The 12,923-nt window shown below is 46.4% G+C and overlaps 1 protein-coding gene across 1 annotated transcript in view; it reads left to right on the top strand.

Annotated features, from left to right (window-relative positions):
* The window catches only part of LOC135889362 (zinc finger protein 208-like), a 510,343-nt gene that overhangs the window by 131,502 nt on the left and 365,918 nt on the right, over window positions 1-12,923 (top strand). Inside the window, exon 2 of the mRNA XM_065417226.1 lies at window positions 4,124-5,183. Within this exon, the coding sequence (XP_065273298.1) occupies window positions 4,124-5,183 (1,060 nt within the window). The remainder of the gene's footprint in view (window positions 1-4,123; window positions 5,184-12,923) is intronic.

The raw sequence follows: 12,923 nt of genomic DNA, 5'->3' as shown, positions 1-12,923 counted from the left end.
CAGATTTCCCCCCCGAAATGTGCCTCTTGCACTGTCCAGCATGCTACTGAACAACGCAAGCTCATAGGAAGTCTGTTATTTCATCAGTGGAAAATAACATGCACCAGCCTTGTTCTCCCAAACGGAGTTTCCAAACACACTGGTTAGATAAAACAATAAAACAAGATTTTTAACTAGTGAAAAAAAATATTTTCAGTGACTATGGGTAATGAGGCATAAAAGTCAGAATTATTTACAAAAGAAATGCAAGATAAAACACAAGCTAATGTCTAACTTAACAAGCTAAAGTGGATTCAGATCAAATGTTTCTCTCACCATGTGCTGGCTTTCCTTTCAGCCAGGACTCCCCCTAACCCACCCCTGCTGCCCAAGTTCAGTTCTTCAGGAATTGTCATGAGGAGAGGGAAAAGTGGGGGGAGAGAGTCTCAAGCGTTTTCCCCACCTCTTTTTATAATTCAGTCCTTTGTACTAGAAACATCTTCAATTTTTACCTGAGTTATGGTGACAGGCTGTCTGTTGTGGATGTGAGCTTCAAGTCTTCCCTGTGATGCAATGTAAATGAGTCATAGAATATAGAATCATAGACTATCAGGGTTGGAAGGGACCTCAGGAAGTCATCTAGTCCAATCCCCTGCTCAAAGCAGGACCAATCCCCAACTAAATCATCCCAGCCAGGGCTTTGTCAAGACTGACCTAAAAAACATCTAAGGAAGAAGATTCCACCACCTCCCTAGGTGGTAACCCATTCCAGTGCTTCACCACTCTCCTAGTGAAATAGTTTTTCCTAATATCCAACCTAAGCCTCTCCCACTGCAACTTGAGACCATTACTCCTTGTTCTGTCATCTGGTACCACTGAGAACAGTCTAGATCCATCCTCTTTGGAACCCCCTTTCAGGTAGTTGAAAGCAGCTATCAAATCCCCCCTCATTCTTCTCTTCTGCAGACTAAACAATCCCAGTTCCCTCAGCCTCTCCTCATAAGTCATGTGCTCCAGCCCCCTAATCATTTTTGTTGCCCTCCGCTGGACTCTCTCCAATTTTTCCACATCCTTCTTGTAGTGTGGGGCCCAAAACTGGACACAGTACTCCAGATGAGGACTCACCAATGTCGAATAGAGGGGAACGATTACGTACCTCAATCTGCTGGCAATGCCCCTACTTATACAGCCCAAAATCCTGTTAGCCTTCTTGGCAACAAGGGCACACTGCTGACTCATATCCAGCTTCTCGTCCACTGTAACTCCTAGGTCCTTTCCTGCAGAACTGCTGCCTAGCCACTCGATCCCTAGTCTGTAGCAGTTCATGGGATTCTTCCGTCCTAAGTGCAGGACTCTGCACTTGTCCTTGTTGAACCTCATCAGGTTTCTTTTGGCCCAATCCTCCAATTTTTCTAGGTCCCGCTGTATCCTATCCCTACCCTCCAGCGTATCTACCACTCCTCCCAGTTTGGTGTCATCTGCAAACTTGCTGAGGGTGCAGTCCATGCCATCCTCCAGATCATTAATGAAGATATTGAACAAAACCGGCCCCAGGACCAACCCTTGGGGCACTCTGCTTGAAACCGGCTGCCAACTAGACATGGAGCCATTGATCACTACCCGTTGAACCCGACAATCTAGCCAGCTTTCTATCCACCTTATAGTCCATTCATCCAGCCCATACTTCTTTAACTTGCTGGCAAGAATACTGTGGGAGACCGTATTAAAAGCTTTGCTAAAGTCAAGGAATAACACATCCACTGCTTTCCCCTCATCCACAGAGCCAGTTATCTTCTCATAGAAGGCAATTAGGTTAGTCAGGCATGACTTGCCCTTGGTGAATCCATGCTGACTGTTCCTGATCACTTTCCTCTCCTCTAAGTGCTTCAGAACTGATTCCTTGAGGACCTGCTCCATGATTTTTCCTGGGATCGAGGTGAGGCTGACTGGCCTGTAGTTCCCTGGATCCTCCTCCTTCCCTTTTTTAAAGAGTCGTCAGACACTGTGCGGACAAATACCAATAATAAGGTTTATCCTGTGCATGGCATGACGCATCCAAAGCGATGCTCAAATACTCACACTGCTGAATTTGCGAGTGCAGTTGCGATTCGATGTCACTGTTCAGGTTGGAGATGCTGCATTCTGTTGTGTGGTGTGAAAGCTGCAGGCCAGAAATTTTCTTCTGTAGGTTCTCGTTCTCTGGTGACAGGATTGAAATCACATCAATGAGGCAATTTTTTATAAGCCCTCCTTCAGAGTAGGGCTTTTTCACATGGGCTGTGTACCAGGCCACATAATAGGAGGCTAACGTTACAGTCTGTGATCGGTTGGCACATCTGTTGGAAAAACTGGGCTTCTACATCTGTTTTTTCAAAATTTTCAGTTTTAAAGTGCAGAGTTCAGAACCTTGGCCTTACCGTTACGTTCAACGAAAAAGTACTTATTCTCCCACTCCTGTTGGAAGCCTCGATTTTCATCTCTGTATTTTCTTTCCTGTTTGCGCATTGTTAGATGGTGTAAGAAAAAATTTGATTAAAAATTTCCACACCAGCTAATCACTGTATGCTTTATTCAAGGAGACACTGGTGCCGGCCAGGGGGTGCTGCACCCCTGGCTTTGTCCCAGGCCCTGTCCCTGACTCCACCCCTTTCCCTAAGTTCCCCCCGCCTCTTCCTGCCCCCTCCCCTGACTCTAGCTGTGTCCTTGCTCCTCCCCCGCCCCCCGAGGCTCCTGCGCATTGCAAAACAGCTGATCACGGTGGGTGGGAGGCACTGGGGGAGGGAGGGGAGAGGCTGCACACCGTGTCCTTGCTCCTCCTCCCCACCCCCCCAGTGCTAGGGGAAGAAGGGGGCTGCATGCCACATCCTCACTTCTCCACCCTTCCCCCCCAGAGTCTCCTGAACATTACAAAGCAACTGATCGCAGCGGGCAAGAGGCACAGGGGAGGGAGGAGGAGGCGCTGATCGGGGAGGCCGCCTGTGGGTGGGAGGCGCTGGGGGAGGGAAGGGGGGCTGATAGGGCTGCTGGTGGGTGCTGAGCAGCCACCATTCTTTCCCCAGAGTCAGCTCCTAGCAGGAGCCACATATTATCTTCTGAAGATATTTTCCAGAGCCACAGGTTGGCCACCCCTGAGCTGTACAATGAACCCATGGAAAAGACCAAGGGGATACACCTATTGAGTCCACCTGCCCTGACCTTGGCATTTTCAGTGAGGACTGCCCCAGGCACACTGGGTCACACTAAGTACTGAAGTTAAATTAATAGAATGTTTTTTTATGAAATCACCTGAACTCCTTTGTTTTCTTTCATCTGAGCAGGGTTTCCAGTTTCCCAACCTGATGTGATCTCCCAGCTGGAACAAGGGGAAGAGTCATGGGTCCCAGACCTCCAGGGTTCAGAGGAAAGAGAGATCCTGAGAGCTCCCTGCACAGGTGAGGAAACATTAAACCAACTCAGAATCTCTAAGTGCCTGAAGGAAACATCTGGGATGCCCTACAAAGCCCTTGGGAGGTCTCTCAGTTCATTATTGTCCCTAGCAGGGGTCATATCCTCAGGATAACCATAGCTCATGGCTTCCTGTAGATCCTAGCAGACACCAGGAAGTAGCTTCCTCCCTTCCCCCTGCGTATTTGGATGGGATGTGAAGGCTGAATTGACCCCCTCCTCTCTCCTATTTGGGGGAAGAGTTTGGGGGAGTTCAGTTCCTGATTTTTATTTGACCTCTCTCCAGCACTTGTTTTGGTTTGGTCTTCCCCTTTCCATCCCTATTTGAGGTTTCTGTCTCTATCACAGCAGGTAATGCAATTCTTTGTGAGAATGAGCAGAATTCTCAGCAGGAAGATGCTGAGCAAGTGGCTAAATATGGAGCATTATCACAGAGATCGAAAAGGAATGTATCCAGGAGTCATGAGCAGGGAAAATCCTGTGAGATTCAGCACAGACCAGAGAGAGAACAGGGAAACCAGCCAGGAGAGAAAGTGGGTAAATATATTTATTCACAGGGAACTCAGGAGAACCTCAAGGAAACCACAATCCAGCAGGAAATCCTCATGGGAAAGAGAAAAAATACATGCACTGAGGGTGGGAAAAACTTAAGTGACTACTCAGCCCTTATTAAACATCAGAGAATCCACACAAGAGAGAGGCCCTATGAATGCAGGGAGTGTGGGAAAAACTTCACTCACAGATCAGGCCTTTTTCAACATCAGAGAATCCACACAGGGGAGAGGCCCTATGAATGCAGTGAGTGTGGGAAAACCTTCATTCGGCGCGCACATCTTATTACACATCAGAGAATCCACACAGGAGAGAAACCCAATGAATGCAGTGAGTGTGGGGAAACCTTCAGTCAACGCTCAAGCCTTGTTAGTCATCAGAGAGTCCACACAGGGGAGAGGCCCTATGAATGCAGTGAGTGTGGGAAAACCTTCAGTCAACGCTCAAGCCTTGTTAGTCATCAGAGAATCCACACAGGGGAGAGGCCCTATGAATGCAGTGAGTGTGGAAAAACCTTCAATCACAGCTCACACCTTATTACCCATCAGAGAATCCACACAGGAGAGAGGCCCTGTGAATGCAGTGAGTGTGGGAAAACCTTCAATTGCAGCTCACATCTTATTACCCATCAGAGAATTCACACAGGAGAGAGGCCGTATGAATGCAGTGAGTGTGGGAAAACCTTCAATTGCAGCTCACACCTTATTACCCATCAGAGAATCCACACGGGAGAGAGGCCATATGAATGCAGTGAGTGTGGGAAAACCTTCAATCGCAGCTCAAACCTTATTACCCATCAGAGAATCCACACAAGGGAGCGGCCCTATGAATGCAGTGAGTGTGGGAAAAGCTTCACTAACAGAGCAGCCCATCTTAATCATCAGAGAATCCACACAGGGGAGAGGCCCTATGAATGCAGTGTGTGTGGGAAAAACTTCACTCATAGATCAGGCCTTTTTCAACATCAGAGAATCCACACAGGGGAGAGGCCCTATGAATGCAGTGAGTGTGGGAAAACCTTCATTCGGCGCTCACATCTTATTACACATCAGAGAATCCACACAGGAGAGAAACCCAATGAATGCAGTGAGTGTGGGGAAACCTTCAGGCAACGCTCCAGCCTTGTTAGTCATCAGAGAATCCACACAGGGGAGAAACCCTATGAATGCAGGGACTGTGGGAAAACCTTTTTTTGGAGTTCAGCCCATGTTAGGCATCAGAGAATCTGCAAGGGAGATCAACACCATAAAAGCCTCTAGGACTATCAAGACTTTTTTTTCTTTAATACTTTGGCTGATTCCCACATAGTGACCTTTAAAGCTGTTTGATCTGTTTACAGCACCGTTATCCCTCAGCTTGTCCAGATGAGTGGCCCATTTTTGCCTTTTGCAGTTCACCCTGTTTCGAGGTAGACCCATTTGTCCTTTCTATCACCTCCATTGTCTCATGAGTAATTCGAATGTGCCCTTCCTACAGGGAACCAGGGAGCATCACATTTATACCATTCCTCCTATTGCAGACTTATTGTTAGTCACCAATGATGCAGATTGTATCGTTGCTAGTTGTTCTCACGTTGCTCTGGGTTGTGCTGAAGAGCAGTTATATTGGGAACTTTTAAAATTATATTTAAATGAAGAGGAGCAGCGGCAGGAAAAAAGGTGTCATTTCAGCCTCTGTGACACTGGAAGGAGATGGGGTGACTCAGAGATTCCCTCCTTCCCCATCACTCCAGAACTGTTACCTCCTATCTGATCCATGCAGAGTTTGTCTTCATCACATTCTATCCATCCACTTCTCAAAGTGTCTTGTGATGAAGTGTTATGAGCTGTCTGTGCTTGGAGATGATGCTTTGACTTCTTTAATCCTATATCAGAGTCGCTATGACTGGAGATGAAAGTGTCAAAGACCTGGAAGGGGAATTCAAATGGATCCCAAACACAGTGTGATCATTTGGAGTTTAAATCCCAGGTTCCATCTATTGGTAAAGCCACTTCTGTCAAGGTCGCTGTTTTGTCCCCCATTATGGGGATGCTAGGATACTAAAAAAAAATTAAATAACATAACTGACTATTGAGACAGTGCTGAGTGAAGCATGTTTGAATGGATCAGAGAAGAATGTGATGGGAGAATCTCTTGTCCTGATTCTGAATAATCAGATGTAACCTACTCTGGAATTTCACTTGACACTTTCATTGTCATGTATTCTGTCTCTCTGTGATGTGGGTTTCTATCTTTCCTGAAGGCTGTTTCGTCACCCAATTGGATATTAGTTCAGTTTGATAGGCTGTAGCTCAGATTTATTGGAGAATTTAAGACAAATGACCATTTGCTAAAGTCATCATTTCTCAGCTCATCATTTCTTCAGCTTTGCGTTTCCCCCATCCCTCCATGATGACATGGAGAAAGTTCAAGTGCAGTTCTGTCAACAGGAGAGAACTCTCCAATTTACTCGGCATACTAACAAAGAAACAACAGTGATTTAAAATCTCAACTTGGAAATGGTGAACAACAGCAGAATCCCAACTAACTGAAGGAAGTGCATATGATCACAGTGTAGTTCAGTTGTTGAAGTCAATCTTGTCACAGATGATGTGGGGAGAGCATTCCACGGTAAGTGATTTTGAACTAGGCAAAATGCCCATGTATTTGGTTCCCAAAAGCATTTGTAACCCAGGCTCCACAGAAGATCTCTCCTAGATAATCCTATGCTATGGGATGCAGACGTTGAAGAAATAGAAGTGGAAGTTTTGTTGAATTTATCCTTTGTAGGTGCTAAAAATGGGTATAAAATGAAATCAGTGTTGGAAATCTAATAGCTGCAGAAAAATAGCTATTTTTGAATAGAAACTCCAGCTCTGATAACCAACAGAGATTCTGATCCAGGCCTGTATCCAGTCCCTTGCCTGGACCTGTGCCACCAAATTAAAGAAAAACTGGGCATGTTTCAGGAAGCCATTCCTCACTAACACTGCTGATATTTTGAGTGGTTTTGTAAAGGATTCTACTTCAGAGAAGTGTAAATTTACCCTAACTAAGGCCAAGGATTTGGAAAGAACTGGGGTTGAAAGAGTCCACACCCAGTTCTTGGTTTCCATCCCAGTAAAGAAAGCTATGGTGACCAATGACCCAAGGAAAATTGTTTGTACAACTCCACTTACTAGTGCAGTGTCACTGATAACACTTCCAAAGGATACCAGGGTTAGACTGAGAACAATCATCCTTCACCGTTTGGATCCAAAGAGAGAGTGCTTCATAGGACATTCCTTCCCCGTGGATCCCAAACTAGCTGCTTGATTGGGTAACAAGGACTTTCAGGCTGTAGAAATGATGATAACCAATGAGGCAACAAATGTGTCAGGCTCCAATTTCAGTCTTCCAGATACTCGCATGTTGAGTCCTGATTCTATGGTTTTGTGTCTGACGCTATGGCTACACAATAAAGCTGATGTTGGCGCAGCTGCACCAATGTAGCTGCGCTGATGTAGCACTGCTATTACAGACGCTCTCAGCCAATGGGAGAGATCTCTCCCATTGGACTTTATTAGTCCAGCCCCCGCAAGCGGTGGTGGCTATGTTGGCAGGAGGAGCTCTCCTGCTCATGTAGCACTATCTACACAGGGGGTTAGGGCTGTGTAACTACGTTGCTCAGCAGTGTGGATTTTTCACACCCCTGAGCGATATAGTTATACCGATAAATGTCTTTAGTGTAGACCAGACAGTTTTCTCTTGTGTTTTATGCATTTACATCACTTCTCCTCTACCTCCTTCTACTTTGAAAGATTAAAAAGTGTGAAAAGAGAGGTATTTTTCCTCATGATGCAAACACTGCCACATAGGAGACCCCTTCCAACAACACACATGGCAGAAGAACCAGAGAGATATGAACTCACAGAAGTGGCTGGGACCTACGTTGGGACAAACCACAACTTGAGCCAAGGTTCAGTTGTTGGCAATGGGGAGAAAAGAAAACTAACATATATGACAAGAATTTGTGATCTTTGAATATGTTGTTGTTACCAATGAAAATGAAATTATAGGTGAAGTTATTGGTTAAAGAGTAAGAGACTAATTGTGTGATAATCTGAATTATTTTGGAAAACTGAAAGTTGTCTTGGTTTTTATTTTGTTAGTCGTACAGGAAATGATGGCTAATCTTGAAAAGTTACTTTGATTTAATTTACCCCCTGTTGTGTAAGGAGTTCTGGTAGAAAACCTTACTTCAATGGTTGGGGTGGAAGAATATGTGTGAGAGAGAGTGTATAAGAGAATATTGGCCCAGTATAGATTTTAAAATTTTTGTATTTCAAATAGAACTTACTTTGCTTAGCTTCAAAATCAATTTCTATGAAAAGGAAAAACTACTCAAGGAGACAAGTGTATGACCCTGACAGTGGGTAAAAAGTTACTGACTTCCCCACTTCTCTAATTTGCAAAGGAAAGGCATGACATCTGTCATAGGATGTGTCCAGCTGGTAGGAAAGCTGCCATCGTCAACCATCAATATCAAGGAAAAGGCTGAAGTCCATTGCCTTTCAGGTCAATAAGCCATATAAAGGCTGGTCTACGCTGAAAAGCTATGTTGACAAAGCTACATCTCTTGGGTGTGTGAAAAATCTGCTCCACTGAGAGAAGTAGTTAATGTGACCTGAGCCCCAGTGTAGACAGTCAGAAGAATACTTCCAGTATTTGAAGTGTAGACATAGCCTTGGACAGATTGATTCCCTATGGGAAGCAAGTCATGACATCAATTCCAATTTTGACTCATTTCCCTGCATGTGAGAAGGCTACTAGTATGGAGGGCTGAGCCAGCTGTCCGATCACCTGGTTCCTCAACTGTAGCTACAGCTCTTAGTACCCATCAATCCAAAGACCAAGAGAAATGGAGAGTTCCAACCGTTGTCATTTTAGTATCTTATTATTCGTTTCTCTGTTTTTCGTGCTGGCCTTTCTATTATATCAGGGTGTGACTGTATATCTCCGTATAGCTCAGTGCAAGTGTGACAAAAGCTCATATCTGCCAATTGGCAAAGGGGTCACTGTTAAGCACAAGGAACTCCTGTCTCAGACTTGAGAAACTCACGACACCTAATACACTGATTTTATGGTATTTATCTAGGAAGCATAGCAGTGAGATCTCTACTGAAAGCTTGTAAATTATTGTTACTCCTAATCACTGTGAGAGGTGTGTACGAGTCATACTGAAGGAGTAATGTAAGTACATGGAAAATTATGCCCATATGGTATTGTCATGAAAGTGAGTCACCCCAATCATAGGTCTTGGTGGGGACGGCCCATTCCAGTGGGAGGGAATGGTCACCCCTCCCTTGCTAGCCACTTATGCGATGTATTGCTCCATTGTCAACCTTTGCACCAACCCAGAAAAGTCAACGGAAAACTATCAAAGACAAACTATAAACATCGAAACCCTGTGGAAGTGAAAAGAACAATATGACAATGAGGAGATCGTCCTTTCTGTGAATAAAGACAAAAGATCGATTCAGTTTATAACAGGGTGGAGAAAAATATTCTGGGTCCATTCACCAAGGAGATCCCTAATGACCAGTGGTGCTTCATGAAAGGCAGGGCCATGGCTCCTTAGGCACTATCAATCACTGCACTAGACTGAAGTGTGAGGTGAGAATCTACTTAGTTAGGGAAAGGTAACTATTAAATAGTGTAGGTTGCATTTTGTTGTTTTGTTTTGTTTGTAACTGTTTCCATCACTCACATTTGTTTCTGTTTAAATCTCTATCCCTTGTTGAATAAATTTCCGTTTGTTCAATAACTACTCAAGTGCTGTGTATGATACAGGAGCAGTGGTCTACAGTAAAACTGGTAACCTGGGATATACCATTGCTTCGGGAAGAAAGGATCTGGGATTTCTCTGAGTATCTAGTGATCGGTGCTAGACCTCAGAGGGGGACTCAGAGGTTAGGGTGCCTCTATTGTCAACTGGCAGGGCTGCAGCTCAGAGGAGGGTGCTTGAGTGCCTGACAGGCTGGGTGAGTTTGGTCACAAACATCCAGCTGCCAAATGCAAAAATCCTTCTTACTAGTGGCTGGTGGCAATAAGGAGACTCACAGCCCTCAGCACCCTGAGAAGGGTCACAGTGTGCATCTATGTTGATCCACCTGTCAAATTCACACAGGGAAGGCACTGTCAGAGAAAAACCACAGTTCTCACTCTTTTGGTTGGGTGCAGCAAAGTCAGATACTTTATTTTCTCAAGCAATTGCGTAGAGGGAGAGAGTGCACTAGGACACAGGGTCTCCCCTTCCTAGGCAGGTCTCTCTACAGGTAAACAATTACAGCAAGCATTTATACCTTTTGTTACAGGCAATAATAAGCAACAGCTGCATTTTGTTTATACATAGATCATCCTGATATCTTATTTTTCTCACTTATTTAGACTCTAGTCTACATTCCATATTATCTACACATTATGTACACAAGGTCGCAACAACTTCTCACACAGTTCTTTCCCACTCGCCTCACACAATCCTCGCTTCTACAAATCTCGCATTATTAGGGTTACAGTTAGCCTGACTCTTGCTAACAAACTGTCATGCATTGCAGTCCCCTTCCTGTCAGTTCTTTCTCTACTTCCACAGCACCCACTAGCATAGTTCCCTGAATCAAAATAGCCCTAAAACTCGTTCCATGATTTCATATGGCAATGTGCTTTTCCTTCTGTGACAACACGTAAAGAATCCAAGCACTGGAGGGTAGGGATTGGGTCCAGAGTGACCTAGACAAATTGGAGGATTGGGCCAAAAGAAATCTGATGAGGTTCAACAAGGACAAGTGCAGAGTCCTGCACTTAGGACGGAAGAATCCCATGCTCTGCTACAGGCTGGGGACCGAGCTGGCTTGCTGCGTTCCTCCTAGTCAGTCCCCCACCCACCACTCGCCTCCTTTCACCTCCTCCCTCCCCTGCCAGAAACCCCCATGCCCGCCCCTAGAACCCCTACTGGCTCACTGCTCGCCTCTTTGCCCACCTGCCGCTTGCCCACCCGCTCGACTCCGACTCGCCGCCCCCCCAAGTATAAAGCCTCACTATATTACTGCACACAGCAGTCAATCAATGCAGTTGTAGATAAATCTCTGCATTATGCATTTTTGTATGACTTTTATATGACTTTGTATTGAACCTTGGTAATATGTTATAGCGGGCCCCTGAGGTAGTATAATTAAGATAAAAGAAAAATGTCTTTTTGGTAGAAGTAAAATAAGATCTTCCCCCCACTTTGTAATTGATTGCCCTGTTGAATGAATGAGGAAGGCGTGGAAGGCAGCACCTCCAGACAGCTGCCACCTTTGGAGAGAGGATGGGAGCCAGACCAGATCAGGCCCAATGCTGCTCGCTCACCAGGATGTAATGGGCCAGTGGTAGCCACTCCATAGTTCAGACTGATCCTAACATACAACTAAGATCCATTTTTAACTTCCGTGTAACTTCTCCAAAAAATTACCAGATCCCCTGAGCTCTCCTAGGCCAGGTAGGATTTGTCTGGGAGGTTTGGTAACCTTCAGAAAAGGGGGTTTGCAATTAAGGTATTTCACAAATATCCATCATTCCCTTTCTGAACATTTTACTAGCTTCCTACCCCCAAAATGGCTTGGCCCCAAACACCAGGTGTCTGGCTGAGTCAGACGGGGGCCTCTGGGTGTTGCTGGGGGATCACAAAGACCTGTGTCATGTTTATAACATTAACTCTGTAAATTATTTAAACTGCCCTTCTGCTGAATCCTGGCTCTGCGGCAAGGGCTGCTCTGCAGAGGAAGAGGTGGGGCCCTGGATCGGGTGGGATGTGGCTAGGATTCTTGGGGGCAGGGCAGGGGGGATGGTGAGGAACAGGGAAGAATGATATGGCTGTGGGGTTGGATCCCTGAACTGTTCATTTCTAGACTGTCCTGCCTTTGGGGTTCTAGGGAAGCTGTTGAGTATTTTTGTTGATGGGCTAACTGGTCTCCTCTAAAATTTACAGCTTAACTCTTCAGCTAACGAAGTGGTTCGGATTTATGTGCAGTATGTCATAGTTCTCTCTTCTGTAACGCGGGGATGGACATTTGATTTGATCCTGTCCTCACTTTACCTTTGCACTGCTGGGGACAGACTCGCCTGCACAGGTTCCCAAAGTGTGGTGGGATTGAGTCCACAGAGCTGGGTGTGTGCACATGGGGCCAGCTTCTTCTGACTGTGAGATAGAAAGAAGCTAAATATACATTTAAGGGTCCTCCTAAGGTGGCTTTTCTATGGAAGCAGTTCCTGCAGTGACCACAGCCACATGAACCCCTGATCCAAACACAGCAGCCTGTCTGGTCCTGGGATTAGCAGTGATTCCCCCCAGAGGCTGTCAAGCCTTAATGGCCCAGTTTTCTTTATCACCCTGGGGCAGTTATTTGAACATGTGGGACCGGCAGGGGCATTCTGCCATTTCCCTCTCCCAATTGCCCCCCAACCTGCTTGCCTCCTCAGCCACCCCTCCCCCGCCGCTGGCTCACCTGCCCCCCCCCCCGCACGCCTGCCCGCCTCCTCAGCCCCCCCCTCCGGCTCACCTGCCCCCCCGCTCGCCTCCTCAGCCCCCCTCCCCCGCCGCCAACTCACCTGCCCCCCCTGCTCGCCTTCTCAGCCCCCCCTTCCGGTTCACCTGTCCCCCCGCTTGCCTCCTCAGCCCCCCCCCTCCGGCTCACCTGTCCCCCTCCCCCACCGCCAGCTCACTTGCCTGGCCTCTTACCTTCTGCCGCTGCCCCCGCCTCCTGCCACTGGCTCACCCTCACTCTCCAGAGTCCAGCCTGACACTGGCCCCTTCATCACCCCGCCCACCCACCAGCTTGCCTATTCACCCCATGCGGGCCACACAGTGAGTCCACGTGGGCCGTATGTTGTGCAGGCCTGACCTACAGGTTACAGTGGATGAGACGCTGGATATGAGTTGACAGTGTGCC

Source organism: Emys orbicularis, chromosome 15, assembly GCF_028017835.1.
Source record: "Emys orbicularis isolate rEmyOrb1 chromosome 15, rEmyOrb1.hap1, whole genome shotgun sequence".
NCBI lineage: Eukaryota > Metazoa > Chordata > Testudines > Emydidae > Emys > Emys orbicularis.
The sequence above is the reverse complement of the archived record's forward strand: the minus strand, read 5'-3'. Positions and strand labels throughout refer to the sequence as shown.